Consider the following 26,824-nt stretch of genomic DNA (forward strand, 5'->3'; position numbering starts at 1 on the left):
GTTTTTGGCATATCACCTCACTTCCCCTTCCCCATTAAAATGGGACCTGCAAGAGTCTTGGGTATGGATCTCTCCATCCATCTCTTCAAGTTCACTGAGTACTGAACACACAGGAGATAGACAGAGGAACAACAAAAGAGAACAAATCCTTATCCTCTCAGTTTAGATATAAGTCAAAGAGGGAAAAAAAAGGGCAAATAAGACTTTGTCTCCCAGTGGCTAGAACTGTAAAGAACAGGAAATGGTGTACCACGCAGGAACATGAGTACCTAGAGAGGCACATGCTCCTCAGTCTCATCCACACTGAGTGATACCTGAGTGGGGTCTGAGGCAGGAAGACTGAGAGACCCAGGGGGCAAAAAGCAGACAGGATCAAAAGGTCCAGCGTAGGGAGGTTCTGCTGGGCCAGCCATGAAGATGGCATGCTTGGAGAAGAGAGAAGGCAAAGACTGAGAGAGGAGTGGCTGACGGGAGGTGAGGGGTCAGGAGGCACTAATCCAGGAAGGCAGTGGTGACAGGGAGGTAAGGGTGGGCAGGAACAGTCAAAGTCTGGATATGATTCTAAACAGGACAATGACAAGAGCCGCATACTGTTAGGGTAGGTATGGATCTAAGAGCAGAGTCAAAGCTCACAGCTTCTGAGACCATCTGCTGGGGGAGTGGAGGTGTCAGAGAGGAGAGACAGATCTGGAAGCTTTCTAACAGAAAGAACACTGAGAAACTCAGAGCTGTTCCCAGGGCTTGAACACAGATGAACATCTGTATCAGTGATCATCCTCCCCAACCTAGGCAGAACACAATCTGATTTGGGAATCGAGTCTCAAAAGATGTGTATGCATTGGTTTCAACAAATACACAGGCCAAGCCGGAAGGTGGTGGAATGTCCCTTCTTCACTCATAATGCCAAGCAAAGACTCCCTCTCTGTTTCCTGAGCATCTGATGTGTTAACAGGCTACAATCGTCAGTCATACCCACAGATGGCAAGGAAGCCAAGACTAGCACTCCAGCCAGACAGGCCTGCACTCAGGATGACCTCAAAGCTGATGCAGTTTCTACATGAGGGCACAGCTACTCTCCTTTATCTCCAGGGCCACGAATAGAGCATTAAATGGTGATCACATCCAAATTAAATGTAGCCTTTTCACTTCCCCTCTCTATTTTATAATGGCATGACTTTTGTTCTTATGCAAAATGAAATGTCAACATGTCATTCCCTTTTCCACAAGAGAGCTTCAACCCTACTGAACTGAAAACCTCACGAAGCTTAGGTTTTCTGAAATTCCCTCTGTAGTAAAGCTCTTCTTGATGAGGCAGATCTCTTTTTCCATGAAAAGTTTTACTTTCCTTTTCCAGAGTTTCACAAAGTTAGAACCATAGTTCTAACTTTGAAGCTTTTCCAAACTCTTCCACAAATAAAAATAAAAAATACCTCAGATAAGAGAAATGTTGACATTATATACCTGAATCATTTCTTCTTTCCTGCAAGGCACAGTTACAGCCAACTGCTTCTAAATGACGTAAAAGATTTCCCCATGTTTTATCAGAGCTTCGAAGCTCAGGGAATAGTGTAAAGGTGAGGAAATTCAAGTTATAAAAGAAAATGCACGCACGCATGCACGCACACACGCGCGTGCACACACACGTTAAAAGCATAGTTGCCATATATGTATATGATTTGACTTTTTAAAAAACAATCCAATGATGTATGACTGAACTATTCCCATAAAGATGGGAAAACATTTCACTTTATACCTGGCCATAATGCCATTCTGTACTAATACATATTTTGACCATATTAACTTTCCTCATTATACACAACACCATGCTAAGCAACCTTTGACCACTGTCTCCATCCATGTGAACACTTCTGGAGCATGTATGTGTACTCGGGGAACTGCTGGCTTGAAGGGCAGGCCCACTGTGTGGCTTCCTGCCACATCCAACTACACCCATTTCTCCCAGCAAAGCAAGCACCAGACATTACCAATTCTTACTAATCTGGCAAGTAGAAAGACTTCAATTGTATTCAAAATGTCTTCATCACCCAGACTGTAGGCCTTTCTGAGCCTCTATGAGTCATGTGGAAATATTCACCCTTTCAACTACTACTCTTTCTTCCTATTGGCTATGGAAAGAGCCAGGCTGTAAGGGAGAGCAGGAAACAAATGGGCAAAGGGTTCAACTCCTGCAAACCCCAGAGACAGGGGCAACTTCCCATTGTTGAAGTGCATATGAAGGTCCAAGGAGCACAAGTGTGGTGGAGAGGAAACAGGCAAACTCACTTTTCTTGTGGTTCCCTTTTCTGTGTCTTCCATTCATTTCCTAGTGTGTCTCAACACTTTCCTATTAATTTTTCTAGGTTCTTTAGGTGTCCCTGGCTGTCATCAGTCCTGAGTCACACATCACAAATATTCACTGTAACTGTCCTTTTCCTTTCAATAATGCTTCTGCCAACTTTCATCAAACTGAAGTACTTCTGGTTGATGTTGTCAACCTTGCCAGCGTAGAAGAAGTGTTGTACCCTGCTGAAAGGCCTTTCACTTCTTCAGTTACAAGTACATTCTCTCTAGGTATATTTGCTTACCTATGTTTTAAAACTGCTTCTTAGGGAAGTTGAGTAAGAAATGAGGAATGGATCTAGTTTCATACTTCCCTATTTCTCAATATGGCAACCTATTGGTCCCCAAACAGAGTAATTGATTTTCTCTGCTGAGCTGGCAAAGCTGTGTCCCCCTCCAAGAAAGGGGATGTGAGGAGCCATGGTCAGGCTTCTCCAGATGAGAACTGACAATGAATACACAGAGCACAGTATTCTCTACAAGAAGGGCAACAGTGATAATGGAAATCATCACTTATGAAGTGTACAACATGTAAGCATAAAAGTACATACTGTAGCAAATAGTCAATAAATGGAAGTAAGAAAATTAAGTGCATATTTACCTTATATGTGTCTGTTGTTTAGCTATGACACCCCACATATCACTAACAATCTGAAAATGGATTTTTAAAGACTTTAGAAAAACTGTTATAAAGAAAATAAATGTTAAAACTTTTAATATAAATATGAGAAGTATGAAGATAAGAGATCACTCAGAAAATAATAATTTCAACATTATCTTGTACTAGCACAGTCCTTACTTAAATGTGTCTAATTCAGCAGTCCTATTAGGAAAATGACAATACCCATTTAGGACATGAGCAATGCGCTCAGAAGAATGAAATGGTCTTCCTGAGGGGGCAAACATTAGGTGGCTTTGCTGGCCCTGACGCTCCTGCTCCTTCCCACCCACAGAAGTGGCAGCCACTACCTCCCTTAATCACACACACAAACGGCACAGGGCCTCAGAGACAACATCTTGCACACACCTTAGTTTAACCCACAGAGGAGCCGCTGGGCTGCTGTCTGAGGTTCTAATACTCTCCTGATTGTCTTATGCATCCCGGTCAAAAGTCCTATTGCCAAGAGTTGATCATTGACCATATTTCTAAGGCACCAAAAGGAACAAAGTCTTATTTTCCAAATGGTAGACTCTTAAATATTTGAAACTAATTACTCAGCTTCTATTTGCATCTTTTGCTCTTTAAACTAAACAGTGTCACAGTGTCGCTTCGTTCATCTGACCTGCTATATTCCATCACATCTGGCCATCAAAGCTGCAGTTTTTTGTTTTGTTTTACTGAACAGAGTCTCATGTCACTGTGCAGCTCTAGCTGGCCTAGAACTCACAGACATCCACCTGCCTCTGTCTCTCAGGTGCGAAAAGTAAAGGCCTGTGCTATCATGCCGGGCCACTGTAGTCTGAATAGGTTCTTGACAGTCAATATCTGATCATTTTTGAGGATTATTATGTCTGAATCACTGCAAAAGTGCAAAGCAGGTGCAGCACCTGGCCCACAATGGAACCAATGGAACCGAGTAAAGCGGCAGAGGCTGAAACATGCTGAGTGCCAAGCTGAGGACCAGCAGGTGTCTGGTATAGGAGGAGGGTGCTAAGACCGAGTCTGGGGTGACAATGGGCACAAAAGGAGCTACTAACAACCTGTGATCCTCCAAGGCAGTGTCTGTCTACCCCATGAGTCACTGGCTGAGTAACACACCGAAATATGCTGTGGGAATAGTCTGGGGAGTACCAGGCACAGTAGAGACACAATGTGAACAGTAGCCACAGTGCAGACGACCCCACCGATAGATACTCTGTGTTAACCCAAATCACTAGAGATCAATAAATTGTTAGGCTTTGTCAGCTCTTCTTCGATCGCAGGCTAATCTCATCTCTTAGATCTCATGTAGTTAGAGCCTTCACAAGTTACTTAAGAAACAGTTCCACACCTGCTTTTCTTCACAGGAGATTGATGTTTCTCACGCCTGGTTTACACACGGGCTTAGAATTTCACTATCAAAGCAAAGCTGGAGCATAAGCAATGATCCAGTTCATCAATACACTGCAGTTCCTCACGTCTGCTATTTGATTAACAATAAACCCCATTCAGGAGTAACTGCAAACTGCTCGTCTATCATATAAAAACAGCCAAATATTAAATGTTTTTGAAAATATTACTTAGCATTAAAATCCAGCCAATAACAGACATAGGTAGATCAACTTGTATCTCAGTCACTTATGACCTCTAGACATGACTTCCGAAATACACAATCAGAACCTAAGCCATTCTTTCCTGGGTCTATTTTAGGCTAGCAGGGAGCAGAGTATCTTTAAGATTTGTAAGCATTCATCAAAGGCCGTCGGGTAAGAAAATACCGAATGTTTCAATAAACCAGTACAAAACTACCCTGTGATCATGTAGCCAAATATCCCTAAGTACTATACAAAAACACGAAGATGTTTAATTGTGCAGGGCATTCCGTGGCGAGCACACCTTCTGAACAATTGCAGCGAACACGACGAGAACAACAGGAAGCAGCAGTGTCTTCGTGTATCTCAGTGGAGTCTAAAATTGAGGGGTATTTGTTAGAAGGAAATGTTTTAGCCAAACAAAACTTCTTTTCAAATGATGAAATGGGTGAATTTCTAAAAGCATAAGTAGAGAAATGCAAACATTCATCAACCAAGAGTCGAATCTATCCACTGACTCCCATCACTGAAATTAAAGCATGTTTCCATAGAAACACATTTCACCAGTGCTGAGTTGAAAACACTAAAAATACAGTCCCCAAAACTCATGTGAAAGGCAACCAGAGAGTCTTCTCTTCACACACTATTTGTCTAACTGCAGACCTCACTATCCATCCCAAGCAAACAGTGCTTATTTACATGGAACAAGCTACCTTGTGCATTTTATGTACATTCTTTCCCATTGTATTTCTTTTTCTTATACACAAATATACACTGGATAATGACCGGTGTTTACGAATTTTTATATTTCATCAACAGATACATTTATAAAAATGTATTTAGTAACACAGTCCTATGCACCTCTCAGTTACCTCCCTACTTGAGCTACTGTCGGGATGCGGCTCTTTCACTTTTGTGAGTCAATTATAGGAAAGATCTCCTCTGTTGACTCCATTACATGGTTTAAGCATCTTTCCCGGTCAGTTTGGAACCGTTCGGGACTAGCATTCAAGGTCTGTCTCTTTCCCTACTATACTGATGTACATGCACTCCCTCAGGTGACAGACCCTCAACTGCCTCGGCAGCACTGTCCCTGAATTCAGATGCACACGGAGACAGGAATGGCACACTAGAGCCTGGCTTTCTGTTGAAGCTGACTGACGTCGTGCCATGCCTCAACACTCAATTTATTTCACTAGACCTGGCAATGACCACTCTTGGGTTACAGCAGCATGCACGATGTTCTCAGTCGTCTCCAGCCCCTCCTACAACCTCTCAGTTCTCTGCTTATATTTACCTTCTATTGTCTTTACCACTTTCTTGAAGGAGTCTTCATTTCCCATAAACTGGTATTTTAAGACCCTACAAGATATTCTTCCTTTGATTTTCCTCACTATCATTTGTATATTTTTATCAGCTATTGTGTATCAACATCATAAATAGGATGAATGAAGACCAACACGCAGCTGGAGCCATCAAGGCACACTTGACTAAGAATAGATAAGTCTACACTGAAGGCTGCTGACCTGGCACTCAGGACATAGAATTATCAGAGTGGGATTATAGGAGCAATAAATATGTCAATAAAGTGATGGCCAGTTTAGTATATTCCTACACATATGTAGCCTCAGAGGAAAATGTATCAGGTATAAACAGCAATAAAGGAATTCAACATGGATGGTGCTTCCAAGGCTAATATAAATATGCTTGTTGAAACAAACTACCTCATGAAGTATTGAAAATAATATTTCAAAGCACCTTACTGTGTGAAATCTCATTTTGTCTTCACAATATCTGTTTGCAAATATACTACTAGAAACTAGTAGACTATAACACAAAGAATAGGACATGTTTGTTCAAGACCATTAATTCACGTTGCAGGATTCTGTCTCACAATCCACTACCCACTCTCAGGTTTTCCTATAAATATCAAATATCTGAATCAAGTTTTCAAAGGAGAAATGTTAATATGAAAAACCTATGCTCAATGATATTTAAATGCAATGAGATCGTTCAAATATCGACATAGTGAGTGGGAGCCTACAAGCTCGAGAACCTGACTGAACTGTGTAATGTTGTCTCTGAAAAGAAGCAATTGGGGAAATGTCGGTGCTCACCCATCCAAGCACTGTGGGCATTCTGAATGCGTATTTCCAAATTACCAACATGGAAAAGGTCATAAATAAATATACAAATGGGTAAAGCTTGCATTAAGCTGCTAACTTCTTCTTCTGAGTTGAGATAATAGTGCATGCAGACCCTGAAACACCAGGGCATCCTTTATGAAAAAGGGAAGGGCTGAAGCCTAGGAAACAAAATTGGAAGTCAGAGCTTACCTCCTTTTCCATAAAGTCAAACTCTGCTGCACAAGTATATAGTAAAGTATCAAAATCCTTGTAACTGAAGAATTTTGATGTTAATAAGTTGCCAATATGAGCCTAGAAAGAAATAAAGTCAGGAATCATTATACTAAGCCAAACATTATAATTATGCATTTTAATCTTAACAGTATCTAAAAATAGTTTTCACTGTATGAAAAAGTCCATTGTTCCAAATCTGGGCTCTTATGTTAAAGAAAGTTCTGTTCTTCTGTTCCTCCAACCTCACAGCTGTGCCCCCTGTTCTGCCAGCGAGTGACAGCTCCCAAAGCTTCCTACCAACGTCTACTACCGCCCACTCAACAATGCCCAAGGCTTTGACCCTTGAGGCTTTCTGCTCACGGTGCTAAACCTGGTAAAAGAGCTCCCTAGCTTGCTTTCTTCTGCTAGACTTCTTCTAAGCCAACAGTGCACGAGGATCCTGCAACAGGACATCCTTTATGAAAAAGGAGAGGGCGGAAGCCAAGGTAACAAAATTGGTGCTAACCCTGGGAAAACAGCTCTCCAGGCCCACCTTGCTCTCTACCAGGTGGTATGAGCCCAGGAACTCTTAAGGCTTCTGACAACCACATAGGAAACCAGTCTGGAGTACATAGGGAAGGCTGATCCTCAATTCTGAGAAGGGACTTAGCAGACAGTTTAAAGGTAGCAGACATGGGAGGACTTGGCATAAAAGGCGCCTCTGACGGACGGCCAACAAGGGCACGCGTGAGGTCACATTCGCCTCCTTCACTTTATAGAGAGAAAAGGAAGGCTGGAAGACATCAGACATTCACCAAACTTGCAAAGCCTAGGAAAAGAGGCAATTTTGCCGAAGGCCCCACAGCACAGGAGCTGGTGAGAGTGGAGGAGAAAGGATGTGGGAACATGATGAAACACGAGCTGCCAGAGAGAAGAGAAAAGGAAGCAAAACTTCCTAGCAAAAGGCAACTGCCATATACACAGAGTTTAAATTATCTAATTAAAGGGCAGATGCTTAAACTGACTTAAGGGAACAAATACAATATTATGTTGTCTACCAAAGATAGGTTCACACCAAAGCATAAAAGAAAATAAACAACGTAAGTTTGAAACAAAAACCTAGGGTGGTAATCAAGGCATTTCACAGAATTAAATTCAAAGGCCAGAGAGACTCGGGCAAAGGGACTTGCCATGCAAACTGATGAACGAAGTGTAGTCCCAAAACCATAGTGGAAAGAGAGAACTCGCCCTGCATCTCTCCCAAAACACACACACAAAATTAAAAATACAAGATAAAAACACATAGGGGTATAGGAAAACTTGTGAAAAGACAATACTTTGCTGAGAAATGAGTAGCAAGGCAAAAGGACACAGGCCCGTATGTGGACTACCAAATGTACGTCTATGAAATTGGCAGCTGTAGGAGAAATGGGCAGGCTGATGGTATTCACTGGAAGTGTTAGCATTATTCCAGGAGCAAGAGAAGATAAAATTTAACATAAATCAGCATAATATAATTAATTAGTCCATAAATAAAGACTATAAACTTTATAGGGAGAACACACACATTTTCCTTAAGCACAATAAAAAAATTAAGTGTTTATATATAGCCTGTCATAACAGTATGTTGAAATTTCATATAAATTTTTTCTAATCATAAATGCAGTAAAACTAGAAATATCTAGGAATAGCTATAAAAGTCTTTTTGACTGGAAACTAAACAGGCCAAAATTTAATAAACCTTTAGATCATGTAGAAAGTCACAGAAAGCAAATTTATAAAGTATACAAAAAATACTACTTACAGGAATAATTAAGACAAATTTACCAGAAAATAAGAATGGCAAAAGCAATAGAGCCCCACATTTTCCTACACGCTCGATTCTACAAAAATGACTCTCAAAAGAAGGGTGGTTAAAAACGGTGGGGGAGAGGACAGGGTCGGGAAGGGGTGGCCGGAGGACACACAGCTGCAGGTAGGTGGGAGGAACTCAGCGGGGACTGCACATCAGCTGACTGTCACTAGTGACCCTTTGCATGCCACTGCAAAGTGCAGAGAATGGATGTGAAGAGCTTCAGCCATGAAACAACCAATTTATCTGAGGAAAGGCTGCTTTTCAGCCCTCCACAGTGTACCAACACTTCCCCACACGATGCTATGCATGGTATACATGGAGAATACAAGTTAGAGAAGTTGAAAATTTAATTGTTTAATAAGAAAAGACCATTTCCCATATACATACATACATATACATACATACATACACACACACACACACACACACACACACACACACAAACTTGCACATGCAATTCTAAAAGCATGCTCCACTCGGTAGCAAACAGAGAACAGGCAAAGTGGCCCTGAGGACACCCGTCAAAGCGCCAGCCAGATGGCTAAGTTCCCAAGAAAGTCGAGTTGGTACTGCAAACCTCCTCACACAGAGGATCCTTACGACTGTAGGCTTCAGTGCTGCTGTCTGCCTACGTCTAAGAGGGGAACGCAGTTCTACTCAAATACTCTCCAAAAGTAGGAGACTGAACCCATCTTCAAAAATGTGGGAAGCTATCACTATCCTGAAGACAAAATCATTACAGGAAGAAAACTATGACTAATACCTATCACGATTAAAGGCAATATTCTTAAAACACTAGCCAGCTACACTCAGCATTATTAAGAAAAAACAGTGCTATGGAATAATCTTTTTGTCTACTGTGAAGATGTATGTGTCTTTGCCAAAGCACCTTCTGATTGGTTTAATAAAAGAGCTGACTGGCAGGTAGCTAGGCAGGACAGCCAGACAGGATGCTGGGAGGAAGATGGGTGGAGTCCCGGGAGTCGAGAGGAGATGCAGAGTGAGCAGGATGGAAAGTACATACATGAAGTAACGAGCCTGGGGCAGCACACAGATGAATAGAAATGGGTTAATTTAAGTTATAAGAGCTAGCTAACAACAAGCCTAAGCTAACAGTCGAGCATTTATAGTTAATAATAAGTCTGAGTGGTTATTTGGGAGCAGCTGCCAGGACACAGAGAAACTCTGTCTACAGAAGAACACAATGAGCAAATGAGATTTGCTTCAGGAGCACAACACTGGGTCCATGTGAGATGTCAGTGAATGTGGGAGCTTGTAGACATGGAAGAGAGAGTCAGAAACTCCCTCCCCCAAAACAACTATAACATGACAGAAGTGTCACAAACAACCACGCCACAGTCTTCTAATCTAACAACTACCAAGTTGTATTTTCTGATAAAAATGAACTTTGGTTGAAGAAGTGGGAGTGTGTGGCTGTCCTATGCACCATCAACACCACTATGGATTCTTTAGTTTGCCGGGTCAATGGCATGGTCTCTGTGAGCGTGGCAGGCCCAATTTTGAAAACTTGATTTAGAGCAGATTAGAAACAAACATCTGTGCTGCCTTCAGCAACAGCAGGAAATGAAAGATAAAAGCCTTCCCGCCAGAACCCACCGCTTCAATCCCAGTGATGTCAACAGAAGATGGGCAGGCTAGCTGTAAAGGCTACGGTGAGAAGCTACAGTGAGACAACCATCTAAGGGATGGACATTTTTACAACCCTGGAGGACTGGGAAGTGTACACATGTACAAGAGGATCCAAGAGAGTCCAAGCATTCCACAAACCCACAGCTAATGGGGCAGAAGGCAGTGTGGACCTTCAAGGAACAAGCAAAGGGGCATGGAAGGCAGGAAAGGTGTGATTTTATCAATATTTATTAAAGAATATTGATTGGCTTCTTAGAAAGAATAAAGACCAGAAGTTTTAAAGAAACTACAGTCAACAAACAATTTTATAAACAGCAAAATGAGAAAAAAAAAAAACCCACAACAACCAACCAAGACTAAACACTGGAACAGAAGCAAAACCTGACAGAACCCATTGCTAAGAGACCTGGCTTATGAAAAATTAGAAAATTGAGTCCTATGGGTAAGTCCTATGGGTAAACAAGCCTCCTCCAGCACAAGAAGAAAAGGCAATAAAAATGGCAGAAAATGTTGATAAATACAGAAGGCGATATAATCCCCTTGTTCTGTTTCTCTTCGTTTAAGATAGAAGGGAGCATGAAGCAGTAATGAGAACCTGTGCTGCGGACACTAACTAACACACCGAGGGCCAACGTATGACAGTAACGGCCCAAAGGGAGAGGGGCAGACTCTAAGGAGAGGCGCTATAGATTCCACCTGAATTAAGCCAGCAGGAGCCTAAGTAGATTGTTTTAAATTAAGATATGTACTGAAATCTCTAGAATCAGCATTCAAAATTAACTAATGAGTTATTCACAACTCAGCGCACAGCAGCACTATCTGCCAGCCTAGCAACCTAAGTACCATCAGTGAATCCACGAGGACAAAAATGGTGTGGGTGCGTGTGTGTACACAATCAATTACAACAATAACAACCATGATAACACCATCTAATGCTTAATGACCCCATGCTACCTCAGTAAGTTCCTCAATTCAGGCAAACGATAAGATCTCACAGGTGAGATGTGGCCTTTCCAAGCTAACTGTAAAACTCTGCTAAAAAAGCCTTTCCTGTGAAGTACAAGTGTTTTGTTGTTGTTTGTTTCTGGTTTCGTTTCGAATTCATCACTATGAAATAAGACCCACATAAAACTTGTAAGTGGGAATCCCCGAACCCTAACACTATGAGCTCCTCAGACTCGAGAGAAGTGACGGGTGCAGGGACAGGCGCAGGCTCCTCCAGAAGGACAATGAGTGGAGAAGCAGAGGCACAGCCCTTCCCAGGGCGGGGTGGCTGGCACTTGCTTCTTCAGCAACAGCGCGTTCAGAATGCAGGAGCCACTGCCGTTCCTCAACTTACAGCGTAGAGACATTCGCCGCCAGGCTCATGTCATCGCCTGGGTGAAAACCTGCACTGACTGTACTTTTCGGCCGTTTCACTTCACTAGGACAAGAGGCTACACCTGAAATGTCCTCAGTGGCTTCAGTCTGCATCACTGTCTCAATTGGTTTGTCTCCCAACAGAAAGGAAACGAGAGTCCACACACCTGGGACTGGAGCTATTTCATCCAACTCCTTCCTACATTCTGCATCTAGCTCCATCACCCTTTCCCTCTCTGGTCCATTCCTGATTCTCCTCCTGTGGGCTCCTGTAGCATCCTGAACTTACTACTCCTGCTTGCCATAGCCTTCATTATCTTTATTATTATAACGGCTGGGAGGCCCCTCCCTAACTTAGAATGTGCTGATCACAACATCAAAATAAAGTAAGCAAAGGGAGGCCAGGGGATGCCTTGAGGGGGGGTCTTAGCACTCACGGCCAAAGCACAATACTAGACTGCCTATAAGCCTAGCGTTGTCAAGGGTGAGACAGGAGGATCACTGGGGCTTGCTGGCCACCAGACGAGGTCCAGGTTCGTGGGAGACCTTGCCTCAAGACAGCAAGGTAGAGCTGGTAGAACAGAATACCTCGCGTCCGATTCTGCTCATTCGTAGGCACCCACACAAGCACCATTGTAGCATGAATCTTAAAGGTACTTATTAATAAAAACAAACCTGATGCCAGGTACTGGGGTGAGTGCTGGAAGATCAGAGAAGCAGAACAAGCCACAGCCACCTCACCTCACCAGTTCCTCAGCTGATCCTGTTTCCTCAGACTGGAAGCCTCTGAGTCCTCATCCAGAATGAATCTCAGCTGAACTGTTGCTCAAAAGCCTAAAAGCTTAACCAGCTCTAGTTCCTGGTTTTTCATGCCTTATAAGCCTTTCTGCTTTCTGCCATCAGTTCCTTGGATTAAATGTGTGATAGTCACCATGCCTAGCTGTTTCCAGTGTGGCCTTGAACTCAGAGATCCAGGCCTATCTCTGCCTCTGGAATGCTAGGATTAAATGTGCCACTATTTTCTGGCCTCTATATCTAGTGGCTGTTCTGTTCTGTGACCCCAGATAAGTTTATCAGGGTGCACAATATTTTGAGGAACATAATACCACCACACACCATGAAAACACACACACACACACACACACACACACACACACACACACACACACACACACATATAAATAAATAAAGCAACTATTCATAAGAAGAATCCTTAAGATAATAAATCAGAAACATTATCATTTTATTCTCTGTCCTAGCCAAACAAAACAAAAATCTCTTTTAAGTCTAACATGGCTCTAGCTGAATAATGACATCTAAACCTCCCACACTGACCACAGAGAAGATGGGGAGGGCAGATCTCTATCCATGACGATGAAGACACTATCTCATTGGTTTTAAAAGGAGACCATGAAACGGTCAGAAAATGGCTAGGCAGACTTTAAATGTTAGGCCTTAGTGTCCAGAGTTCCTGTTTTATATCTTCTACATCTCTGTGACATAGAAATATACTAAAAGGGGGCTGTGTTAATTCTGGAGATTAAAACTATATACATAATCACATTTTTGTGATTTTCTTTCTTGTGTTAAAGAGGGAAAATAATATTTACTTCGCCTTGGAATCTGGCTTAAGTAATGATACTCTAATAATTCCATTAATTTATTCCCTGCCTATTGGATCCTTTTCAAGTCTTTCAATTTTAAGCAAGAATACACTTACATCATCTGCAATGCCGAAGATTCTGGAAGTCAAATACTTGAGTGTAACAGTTCCACATAACCAACAACACCCTTGGATAACCTACAAAAGGAAAATAAATAAACAATGTCGCTTCCACCTTCTGTAGCCTGGTGAAGTGAACAGAACAAATACTTTATTCCCATGTTAGCAATGTCTTAATCTCCGAGGGAAAATGCCTTTTAACAGCATGTTGCTCCAAAACCAAGGGTTATTATAACTAAAAATAAAACTGAGAACATATGACCTCTCTAGCAAAATGTATTTATGTCTTATCAGAGATGTAAACAAGAACTGCAGCCTGCCTCCTACAGTGGGGTTGTTACACATGGCTGCTCCTCAGAAGAAACGTGGGGAATCAATAAAACTTCAGTGGACTACTCAACCCAGAAGGCTCTTCACTCACCTAATGAAAAGGACAATCTGCACATTCAAACACAGCCCTCATGTTTATTACAAAACTATTGGGCCCCTGCATTGTGTGTATAATTCCTTTAAAAGTTAAGCATAAAACCAATACTATATTTTAGAGAAGAGAAAAAAAAATGTGTAGGTTTATTCTTACCCATAAACTAAGTTCAGATACATTCATTTTTAGGAACTGTGGTTTCATTGCCAGCATACCCTGCATAAGAAAACAAAAGAAAGCTCAGACGTTCAGGTAACAATTATTCTGGATAACTGGGACTTTGAAGAATATGAAACCCAGCACATATTGATAATTAATTAAATCTGTTTTTGCCATTTTCATGCATGTATAAACTATATCCTAATTACTCTGCCATCCTATCTCTCCCAGTCCCCATCCCTTCTCCTTACAAATTTCTTTCCCACATTCATGTCCTTTGCTTTGTTTTGTGGATTTTCCACAATTATCACCCCACATCCATTTATGCAGTGAGTGATTTCAAAGCATACCTTAAAAAAATCCACATTAAAAAAAAATCTATTGTCAGTGAGTTTGTAAAATTGAAAAGAAAATCACTATATAAAAGATTCATTCTCTGTTTTATCTATCTGGTTTATCTATGAACCAAGATGTATGCAACAATTTCAGAAATTTAAATCACTCATAAAAGCATAAGATTTCCTTTAAGCTTAAAAATCCTGACTTATGTGATGAAGTATACATGAGATTTTATTGTCCTAACAAGATATTTCTGTGTTAAATCAAGTCTGTCCAGGTACATGAATCCTAAACCCTATTACCTCCAGTGAGAAAAACAGACTTCAGACATGTCAAAAATATCTTAGAGAATTTGTCGATCTTAATCCCAAGGCACAGCAACAGCAACTCTCAGGTTAGGACTGCAAACAGCATCACCACAAGCCCATGGCGATGGCTAAATATAATTCAGCTACAGAAAAATAAATAATACATCAGCTACAGGTTGTGCCTCGGGCTGGAAAAAGCACGTCTTGGAAATGGGTATTTTAAACCAGTTATCTGTGAGGCAGGAATCTAAGGCTCTCCAAATTTATAATGGGTTCTGGAAATCAAGTGACTCAAACGATGACTACTCAAAAGGCAGGGAGCACTCCAATGGCGAAGTGCGATGTGGGTGTCGTCATAAAGAGGCTCAGCGGAAGTGCACGGCCCACGGGTAGAAGAACTTTGCTTTGCAAATACTGTAATTCTAAAGCCCATGAATCAAAGTCATTTCCTAGGTGTGCACGGAAGTCTACACTGAAGACAACTTTTATACTTAGACTGAAACTGAAGACGAGAAGAAAAGGTAGGGAGCACAGAAATCTCCGCAATGAACCCAAGGTGCAAGGGGAGCGGAGGGGGAAGCAACCCGGGGTGGGGGTGAGGGGTGGGGGGTGGGGGGGTGAGGCTCTAGCTTTCCAACAGTGACGTCACTGAATCTTACTTTCTTTGCTATCGTACTGAGAACTTCACTGCTCCGTAGGGTAGAGACAGAGTTGATACCCACTTTATATGACCCTGCAGAAGCTACCCACGCATCCCAAGACAGTGATAAAGAAGTTGACTCTATTTGTTTCAAAAACAGCCAGGCAGATTAACTGGACATAGTAAGTTATCAATAAAACAACAAAAACAGAGACATGAAGCTCGGAAGACACCCTGAGGGAATATGGGGAATATTTGAGATCATACTTCATTGTATACATGCATAAACTACTCAAAAATAAAGTTAAAAAAATAGCCAAAGGAATACTTACCCAAATAATTACCAAAGAGGATGCATAGTAAGATGTTAGTAACATCGAATTCCCAAACATCAACACAAAACAAAGCACAAGAGAAATCTGTAAAAATCCAAAAGAAATGCAATCAGTGCACACAGATGCATAGCAAGAATGTGGACTTTCATTTTCCAATTGCATATGCCTGTGATGGATGCATTTAAAGTACCCCAAAGGGCTACCAGGCAAAACTCAGCTCACTCTACATCCCAAGCCCACTACAAGACAGCCATCCCCAGCCATTTCCTGTGTACCCTCCCAGATACCAGCATTTGAAATTCTAGTTTATATTTCATTCATAAGCCACAAGTAGCCACTGAAAAGTATGTCCCACACACTCAACAGATGAGCCACAGCTTATTAAACTGTCCTGAGTACTGCCCAACACTTAAGTGCTTTCTGGTTCTACCCCATTTTCCTCTTCCTCGGCCCAAATGACAAGGCCCTCTGGATGCATCTTATGCACCGGTCGATACACTCCTGTAGATAAACCATCTCAAGAAAAGCTGATAGAGCCATTTCAAAAACAAAAGACAAAATACTGACAAACTGCTGTACAAATAGATGTGACAGTTTTCTCCCCACAAACTGGATGAGCGTTTCTCTTGGCACACACTCTGACTCACGTTGCACAAACTTCTTCAAACATTCCAGTATACCTGGGCAAATGCTCCATCCATCACTGCCTCCCCTTTGCTGCTGTAAGGGCACGGGAGACAGCGCCTGCCACAGGCCACATATGCAGTGTGAGTGGGAACTGCTTATTCCTACTGTGTTTTTTCTGTTAGCTTAGCGGTTTTCTTTCTGGCTCTAACTGGTGTCAAAGGACAAAGCTCCTTATGAAACAAACACATGACAAGGCTTCCCCAGTTCATTTTTCCTTTGTCCTATTTTTGTATTATGGTTACTGCTTAAATGTTTATGTTAGTCATATTTACCATTCACCTCCTTTAGGTCCTCAGGACTTATCTTTATCATTTAAAAAGCTTTTAAGAATGAAAAGCCCATATTTTATTCTAGAAGTTTCACCTTTTCTTTGATATATTTCCATTTGCATGTGGATTTCATTTCAAAATATGTATTTATATTTTTGAAAAACCAATCAATGTAATACATTACAACTTGAGAATAAAAGGTACAATTGTTTCAATTAATACAGGAAAGTATTCGGCAAATTTTAACATTTTCTACTTACAACACACTGAACAAACTGGGCACAGACGGCTGAATCTGCCTTTACACCTTAGAGGCCATGTATGGAGCCAACAGGGAGAAACTGAAATCTCTCCCTCAAGGAGCAGTAACATGGGACATTACAAAGTTGTGTCACTTAGATGGGAACGAAGACATCAAAGGCAAAGTGGAGATGAAAGAGTAAAATGTCTGTTCACAGACACAATTTCATAGGAAGAGAAGCCTAATGGTGGGAATAACCACTGTTAAAGTAACCGAATGTAAAGTTACACATAAAAAATCCATACACTAACAAGAAACAATCTGAGAGAAGTTTAGAAAACAAACCCCTTTGCCAGTAGCATCAGGTGCTTAGCTAACTGTGGAGGCACAACACTTAGCAAACTATAAAGTGGCACTGAAAGAAATAAAGACATGAATAATGGCAAGGCAGCTCATGTTTATTGTTGGAATGCTCTTAACATGCCATGACATGCCGGCATCTGCAGATTCAGTGCAGTATCTAGGAAAACCCAACATCTTTTGCAGAAACAAAAATTGATGTAGGATCTAAAGGGGCACAGGCAGATAAAACAGCAGAGAAAAAGAACAGGGGACAGACTAAGACTCCGGTTTCAAGGGTTGATATGAAACCAAAGTACAAAGAATGCTGTAAGGCAGGAATAAAGTCAAAGACTGGACCAATGACCTTGAACTCTATCCAGACACACCCCTCTAATGAATGAACCAATGATCTCTGACAAGAATTCCAACATCAGACAATGGAAATGAGACAACCTTTTCAAGAAACAGTGCTTAGGAAACTAGATACTCCCATGGACATAGACTGTTATCTAGTGCCAGTCAGAGTAATCAGCGCAAAACAGATCGAACTTCTAAAGGTAAGAGCTGGAACGGTAAAGCTGTCAAAGCTTCCAATGATTTGATTTCATAATATTTCCTTGGGTGTGACACTAAGAGCATAGAAAACAGGAAAAAAAATGGTTGAACTGGAATATCTAAAAATTAATGGTCATCAAAGGATAAAGGACAGTAGAGTCAAAAGTCAACTTACAGATGTAGTCATAATCATAATATATGCAAAACTCCTAAAACTCAACACAAAAAACTTTCAAAAATGAACGAATAACTTGAAATGACACCTCTTCAAAGATACAGAAATTACTAAGAACCAAATAACAAAATGCTTACTATAACCATCAAAGAAATGTAAATTAAGAGACTCCACAAGGAGAGGCACACATGGAGAGCTTAGAAGTTGTCGCTGAGTCTTAGCAACAGGGAGACCAGTAACCAACTGACAACTGTCTGTGCAGAGAATGGAGGTCACAGAGAAAGCTGCCTCAGAGTAGAGGAGATGGGCGGGTGGGTGAGCACAAACCCCTGGGGAAGCAATCCCAGATGGGGAGACCTGTACAGAGTGATGGCAGCTGTGTGGGCCCAGTGGGAAGGGGGAGCTTACAATTCAGTCATTTTTTTTTTTCCTCTCAGAGCAAAAAGCACAAAGGAAAATCCTTTTATGCTCCCAGCAGGAGGAGAAACTAGTACTGCTATGAAATATGCCAGAGTAGCCTGTTCTCAGGAAGAAATTACAGCAGCTTTCTACACTCTCTTCTGGAATATGGGAGCTGAAAAAACTCTTAACCCCTTCTAGGGCACAAGATTACTCTCATTCTAAGTCAGACAATGACATTACAATAAAACTACTGCCAGATGCAAAAAAAGTACAAAATATCAGCAAATCAAATTGGACAATGGATAAAAAGAATCACACGCTACAACCAAGTAGATGTACGCTGGGCAGTAGCATTCAGCATTTGAAAGCCAATTTATCTATAACACCCACAGCCTGAAGAATAAAACAGGTAAAGAAAAATTACCTGACCAAGTTCAACATGCATTCAAGGTTTAAAGGAAAAAATCTGCAGCAAACTGGGAATAACAAAGAAAATCCCTACACTCAACAAAGAAGATTTACAAAAGTTCATGTGCGTACATCAGTGTTAATATGGGGTGATGAAGCTTTCTGGCCAAGATTGGGCTGTACATTCCCCCCATACTACCTCTCAAAAAGCCCACATCTTACAGTGAGGAAGGATGTGAAGGCTAGAAGGAAGAAATCAGATATCTTTGCAGGTAACATGGCGATTTGTAAAGAGTATAATTGCAAACAATATAACCAACAAACAACACTAGAGTTAACAAGGAACTGCAGCAAGATGAGACGTGGGTTACTGTCCCAAGGCAATTGTAGTGGCAAGAGTCTGAGATTAATAACACATTGCCATTTAAGTTAGCACCTGAAAAGACAAACTATATAAAAAATGTGCACAAGATCTCTAGATACAAGTTTACATACACAAACACATACAAATAAATACTTAAACTTAAATAAATAAATGAATATATATGAGTTGGACAAATAGCTCCATAGTTAAAAGTACTAGCTGCTCTGGCTAAGGATTCAGGCTCGGCTCCCAGCACCCACACGGCAGCTCACAACCTTCTGTACCTCTAGTTCTAAGTGATCCAAAGCCCTTTTCTGATTTCTGCAGGCACCAGGCACACATGGATGCACAGACATACACACAGGCAAAACATACACAGATCTATATAGAGAAAACGATGCAGCACTGGTTAAGAGTATTCAAATAGGTAAATAAGTAAATCTTTAAAATTAAAAATTCCAACTCCAAGAAAGTCAATGACAAGATCATGACAAGCCATAGACTAAGGGAAGAGTATCTGTAAAAGGTACATCTGAGCTGGGCTGCAGCTGGGCTTTTGACAGAGAGCTTGACTAACATGTATAAGGCTCTTGGTTCAATCCCCAATACCCAGCTTTAGAAAGAAGAGAAAAGCACCTATTAAAGGATTGTTATCCAAAATAATACAAAAAAATAATAAAGAATTATTAAAACTCAGTAATAAGAAAATCAACAACCAAATTCAACAAAAATGGCAAAAGATCTGACAAGCAGGACACCACAGCAGAAACACAGATAAACAATACGGAAGCATATTCAAGTACATTGCAATGGGACAAGCATGACACACTGATCAGAATGGCTGACAAGAGGCTCAGAGGAGGGTGGAGAGATGCAGGGTCCCCTTTCTTTCTCTCACACCTCTCTTCATTTCTTCCTTCCTTCCTTCCTTCCTTCCTTCCTTCCTTCCTTCCTTCCTTCCTTCCTTCCTTCCTTCCTTCCTTCCTTCCTTCCTTCCTTCCTTCCTTCTTTCCCTCTCTCTTCTGGTGGGAATGCAAAATGGTGCGGCCACTATGGAAAATAGTTTGGCAATTTTCTAAACACTATATAAACCGTTGCCCTGTGATTCAACAATCACTTTCCTTGATATTTTTCCAAATGAATTTAAAATTTAAATTTATATTAAAGCCTGCAGGCAAATGTTTCAGCAGCTTATTCATAGCTACAAAAACTTGGAACTACCCAAAATGTCCTTCAGTAACTAAATAGGTAAACCATGACGCAGCCCAAAAAAAGTCAAAATGTTATTCAGTTATGAAAACATGAGCTACCTAGGCACAGTAAACTGACTGCTTTCAGTAAGTGAAAGAAGTGGGTAGGCACATGGCTATGGGCTGTCTGACTCCAAATGCACGTCATTCTGCACCAGGCCAAACAAGGCAAAGACAGCAGTTACCAGGCACACGGGAGGGAGGATTGATGACTTCTAGAACTGTGAAACTGCTCTGTAGGACGCATCATCATCCATCAGATCCTGTGCAGTACACAGTGCCGAGAGTGAGCCCTGATGTAAACCACAGACTGGGTACTTAGGACATGTCCATGCAGGCTCATCAGCTGTGAGGACAGTGCCATGCTGGTGCAGGACAGCAGCAGTTAGGGGTGTCATGCAGAGGACACTTCCTGTTCTACTGTGCCATAAACCTAAATCTGCTCTACAACATACAACCTTTTAATTAAAACAAGGAAGGAAAATTAAAACATGCTATTCTCATTAGATAGGTTACAGTAACTTTTTAGAGACAGAAAACAGATGTTATTTATTACAGAGAATATAACATGGTACCATCACTGTAGAAAACAGTATCACTGTCACTCAAAAAAAAAAAATAGGTTTGCCATTTGACCAATTCTACTCTAAAAACCAGAAAACAAAGAGGATGCTCATGTTCATAGAAGCATTTTACTGTAGTTCAAGTCCAGAAGCAATCCACAGCAGACACCTCACACATGAACAATAGGATGTTGGTCATCCACAGAAACAAATAAAACTACAAACTACAAAACTACAACACATGATACAACACAGAATAAACTTGAGACTGCTGTGGGCTACAGGAATATATTACAAGAACTCAGCTGTTTATGGCAAAGCCACTACCTGAAGGGATCAAAGAATTCCTTCAGAGGAAGCCAAATTTCAAGGAGCATTTGGTGTTATTTGGCTTGCTATATTAGCTGTCTTCTGTTATGAAAATCATGTGTGCCTTCATAACTTTCCCAATTGATTTTTTCCTAAGAATTGCTAATAATGTGGACTGATCTCTATCTGTACATATACGTTCGAGGTATTTGGAGAACAACCTCAGCAAAGACTTCCTTTTCTCAGGCCCATCCATTTCTTCTCCTTTCAGCACTGGAATCAGATATCTCCCTTAGCCACATTCAAGGACTAACAGGAACAACAGTCCAAACCACCACATAATAAGTTTCCTGAATTAAGGTAAATTCCACAAGGAGAAACCGCCTAGGTCAGGTGGACTTTAAGAAATAGCTTCGCACAATTTGGCTCTGACCCTCCTTTTCTTACAGTCTTACTAACTTTATAAACCTCTAATTAACTTTATAGACCTCTAATTCTGTACCTAACCATTTCTAGGAATATTTAGATAACGTTCTGCACTAAAGGCAGCACGTAGCCAGACTCCCAGTTTCTAGCCTCCCTGTAATTATCATCATTAGCTACATCCTGCCAGAACCATTCTCCTAGACAAAAATATCTTATCTGAGAAACTTCCCAGACTTTCTAAGAACAGACCATCTGTCAGAGAAGGAAAAGATTTACACTGGTAAATAATTGCCCAGGCCTGGTGGATGTGCTAATTAAGCTTAACTTTCTCTTTTCCCAAATCTTACCTCTGGTTCCAGATCTCCCTTTAACTATCACTAGAGGCATCTAGCTTTACACAGGTTGCCTAGCAACCAAGCACACTTTCCCCCACCCTGCAGGAAAACGGCAGATAGCTTGGACAGATAGGAGCCACAGAAAAAAAGAAGACAGTTTATTTTCTCCCATTGACCTAGCAACTTATAGATTCTTAACATTTTCTACCAATCACATTTAAGATTATAGTTGAGCACATTCTTAGATATTACCCAAATTTAGTCCTTAGTAAATTCATTTCCCCATTAGTCACTTTCCTTTTGGGTTGCAAATGATAACTTAACAATTACTGCCCCTCTTTGTGATTCTTATCACCCTTCTGTTTGATCCTGGAAGCCTGGTTTTGCACTGCCAAGGGATTACTACTTATAAGTGTGTATATACCAGGACTCCCAGGGCATGGGAGGATGGAGAAGAGGACTTGGAAGAATAAATGATTGGACTAAGAGCTCGGTGTACTTAGATTCATTTCCCAAAAATAATTCTTGCTGTTCGTAGTTTCTCTCCTGAGCCCTCAGGAAGTATAATATTAAGGCTGGTCCTTTAATATTATACAAGATGAGACCATTATGCTAAATTAAAGAAACCAGTGGGGCAGACATACACTGCACCATGTCACTTACATGACATACAGGATACTCATTATCAGACACAGAGCATACAATGGTGGTTTCCCTAGACTAAAGAGATGGAGACTACAGAGCTATGTGCAGCAGATGCAGAGTTTCAATTCTGCACAATGAAGACAGTTCTTGAACTGGACCGTGATGCTAGCAAACCAGTGTGAATGCTATGACCACCCAGCAGCTAGCAAACCAGTGTCAATGTTACAACCACCCAGCCGTTAGCAAACCAGTGTGAACATTCTGACCACCCAGCCGCACACTTCCAATTGTTCAGAGGGCACATTCTGTTACATGACTTCTATCAAGAAGACATGGGGAAAGTTCTTTGGGGAAATAATTCTATATATTTTTCTTAATATAACTTTAAGAATCTAGAAATAGGTAAAGTGATAACAGAGGAAAACAGGATAATTAGTAAATTACTAAAAGCATGTATCATATTCCCAAGAAAGAGAATAAACAAAATCTTGTCATTTCAATACTTATGGACTTTCAGTTTTCAAAGCTCTCAGCCACAGCTGCCCATGTAACTGAGTTTCAGCCCAATGGGCTGGAATGCTTGTATTTTATTCTGAATTGACTTCAAAGTTAAAAAAAGAAACTGTATTAATCAGTTTGGGAAGAAAAATATGTATATTTAAGAAAATAAAAGTAAAAAATTAAACTTTAAACTTTAGAACTCATAGAGAAGTGAAAATGTTGTAATAGTTAGAAATGATGTCTAGGCCCCCAAATGAAGGCTGTTTTGTTTGTTTGTTTTAATGTGACTTCACCATAATACAGCTTGAAGAGGGAATAGCACACAGGATTATCCGGCACATGAAGAAAGCTTCTCATGAAACTTGTTACTCATTTCTTTTGAAAAGTAGTCAAAGCATGATGAGAGCATGCTAAAAAAGAAGCCACAGAACAGTGGAATGAACCTGGTGTAATTCACACCACAAACAAATTAGATTATACTGCTCAGAATCAAGGAGATTCCATTTCTCTCTAACAGAAGAGAAAATGTGCAAAAAGATTTGAGCAGGAAAGCCTCAGAAATGAAAACAAGGGGTGACTAGACACACCAAAGATGCAGATTCACAGAAAAAAAATGTAAACTGTAATTGTATTATACTATTTTATATAATCAGACATTATATTTAAATAAAATAGTGTCATGAGCCCTTATATATTGCTATTTTACTGAAAACTGATTTAGCAGTTGTAAAGTTGAACACATGAATAATTTAGCATGGAGAGTATGCAGCACTAGGAAAGGACTCCTGAGAAATGCCTAGCCACACGGCCCAGGAGACACGGTAAGACTACACACCATTACTTGTTAATGAAAGAACAGAAGTAGCAGCAAAAAATTCTACATCCTTTCACAAGGAAACAGAGAAATAAACTGTTTTATTAACACAATGGAAAATAGACAGCAGTGGGCATTTCTGAACTTCAGTAACATGCAAATCCCAGAAACCTTAGAGAAAACTTCAGTCTCAGAAAAAAAGCCATTTATATCAGCCTAAAAAACTAGGTTTCAAGTTCATAAGCGCGTTGATTATTTCAAAATATCCATACAGCAAAACAGAAGGAAAGCCACTCAATGACAGCTCAGAGAGGACAGTGGTCACTTCCTGGAGAGGTGAGAGTACTCTATGCTTTGTTAGGATGGTAGCCTCATGCTCATTAATATTGTATCTTTATCCATAAGGTTCCTATAAGTGAACATATCAACATCCCGGAGTGTCAAGTGTAAGAAAAGGAAAGGCGATTGTGGTCCAGTGAAACAACATCAAGGTCATCGGAGGAAGAACTCACTCACTGATGTGTAAGAGGAGGGCGGCAGAGAGAAGATAAATGCAGCCGCATCCACCAGCCTTGAGGCTTCCTCTAGCTGATCACCAACCTACATCAGTGTCCTCTGTAATATCACTTGCCTGTCTGCTCTCTTCTCTCTGTCTTGCTCCTCCTTCACAGCCTCCACCTACTCCCCTGGCTTTGTGCTCCTTTATGCCCTACTCTGTTAGGTTTTCATTATTTAGTTTTTAATTGCTTTCTAACATGCATTATATTTCCAATTTTCCCTTTCTACTAGGTCAGAAGCATGAATGTTGAGTGTTCTGCAGCTCTGGTCCTGCATGTGTCTCACACGCCCAGTGAGTGGATATCCACTGCACTTGAAGAGGCTCCACCTGTAGACAGTGCACCACTGCATACCCCCGTGCACAGGTGCATATGCTGGCACATGGGCAATAAGATAATGAAATCCAAATTAAAACTTGGTTTTTCCTTTCTTTTTCTTTCTTTCTTTCTTTCTTTCTTTCTTTCTTTCTTTCTTTCTTTCTTTCTTTCTTTCTTTCTTTCTTTCTTTCTTTCTTTCTTTCTTTCTTTTCTCTCTCTCTCTCTCTCTCTCTCTCTCTCTCTCTCTCCCTCCCTCCCTCCCTCCCTCCCTCCCTCCCTCCCTCCCTCCCTCCTTCCTTCCCTTCCTTCCTTCCTTTCTTTTTTTTTAATGCTGAATGCCATTTATTAAAGGAGAGAGGAGGTCTTAAATACAGGCTTACAGCACAATGGGAGAACCCCGGAGGGAGGGCAGAAGTTCGCTACCAATGTTTTACAATCTTGCATCTAAGCTGTTAACGCCGAATATGCAGGATACACAAACAAGGAACTTCCCTTAAGCATTCAGGAGGGTGGAACCCGGCAGGGAATTAGCATAGGGAGGATATCAAGGTCAAGGTCAGCAAGCAAGGCTACAGTTACCCAAAACGGGGGCCAGGGCCCTACAAGTCCCCTCTTTTACTAAAAAATGAGCTTCCGATTTAGTATTGATCGGAGTTTGAATGATACTTATGGTCATTAAAGAATCATGTTACAACTAGTTTCAGAAATAAACAAATTGGACATCAGTTAGGAGTTTATTATGGCCACACTAAGTAGAAAACAAACAAAAAGCATTACCATGTGTATATAAATGATCTTCCGTAATTTACAAATATCAATGTATCCCACAACATACACTGCAAATAATGATGAAATCTGGAATCAAAAAAGAAATTATGTTAAAAATAAAAATCATTTATATACATACATAAAATAAGTAGCCACAAGAATAAAAAAAGACTATTATTTCAAATTATCTTTATACAGTGTTTTACTTTTCTTTCCAGCTACCAATTTATTATTAAATATGATTGTTAATTGATCTTTCACTCATACAGCTCTCCTAATATGCAACTATGTGAAGTATCTACTCTGTGGATTGTCCAAAACAGCACTCATTTTAATATCAGGCTGTCTCTACTGTCAACACATACAATTAAAATGTACTCTAGCCAATCAAACACTTGAAAGTGTAATTATAACATGACCACCAAGACATAATTACAGAAACCACAGTAAACTAAAAAGTAATTAGGTGATGTATATTTATGTAAAAACACATTAAGTCTTTCTGTTTGTCACCTCCATTAGCATTATGAATAATTCAGATAAATGTCACATGCTAGTTACAAATTTATCAAGTTTTATATTTACAAGAATAATACATAAACTTTCTTTTCCATTTGAAGAAAATTCTGTTATTTATGAAGAATTCTGAAGTTCTCAGATTCATCACAAATTACTAGATTTAGATGGATTCACTGATTAAATGATACTCCAACTCATGTAGAGAGATATCATGTCAGACAGGGTCTCTCCACCTTTTTCAGAGGGAAAGCCACACAAATTAAATTCTGTACCTCTCCACATACAAACAAGGAAAAACTGGCTAACAGGTAAATATTTACATATAACCTATGTTCCAACTACTAAGCTTTTTTGTTTGATTTTTTTAAATTTCCAAGTCCTCTACAGCAAATGTTCCTACTAATAATAAGAAAACCATGGTTTCTCTTCCTCAGCAACCCATGCGGACTGCTTCAGGGTGACTGACATGATGTGACCGTGGGCAGGTGTGTGTTGTTCTGCATTAGCCCCATGAGAGGCAGGATAATTCGGCTCCTTTCCTATACCCCTCAACTCTGCAGTTAATGAAGGCCAGCCCACTACCTGTAAGCAATTAAAAGGTCCTTCTCACTGCTGGAACAGAGCCACACACAGATCACTTACAGGTTCAATCTTGGGATTCCAAGGATAACTC

At 40.6% G+C, this 26,824-nt stretch overlaps 1 protein-coding gene across 2 annotated transcripts in view; it reads right to left on the reverse strand.

The window, feature by feature from the left end:
* Window positions 1-26,824, reverse strand: part of Dpy19l1 (dpy-19 like C-mannosyltransferase 1) — a 100,559-nt gene that overhangs the window by 11,648 nt on the left and 62,087 nt on the right. For both annotated transcript variants that reach the window (XM_042280572.2, XM_076575900.1), the window contains exons 10-16: window positions 25,642-25,719; window positions 15,701-15,787; window positions 14,079-14,138; window positions 13,496-13,576; window positions 6,909-7,010; window positions 4,877-4,948; window positions 2,942-2,991 (exon numbers count right to left, since the gene is read on the reverse strand). In XM_042280572.2, the coding sequence (XP_042136506.2) occupies window positions 2,942-2,991; window positions 4,877-4,948; window positions 6,909-7,010; window positions 13,496-13,576; window positions 14,079-14,138; window positions 15,701-15,787; window positions 25,642-25,719 (530 nt within the window). The remainder of the gene's footprint in view (window positions 1-2,941; window positions 2,992-4,876; window positions 4,949-6,908; window positions 7,011-13,495; window positions 13,577-14,078; window positions 14,139-15,700; window positions 15,788-25,641; window positions 25,720-26,824) is intronic.

Source organism: Peromyscus maniculatus, chromosome 7 (genome assembly GCF_049852395.1).
Source record: "Peromyscus maniculatus bairdii isolate BWxNUB_F1_BW_parent chromosome 7, HU_Pman_BW_mat_3.1, whole genome shotgun sequence".
In the NCBI taxonomy this organism is placed as follows: Eukaryota; Metazoa; Chordata; class Mammalia; order Rodentia; family Cricetidae; genus Peromyscus; species Peromyscus maniculatus.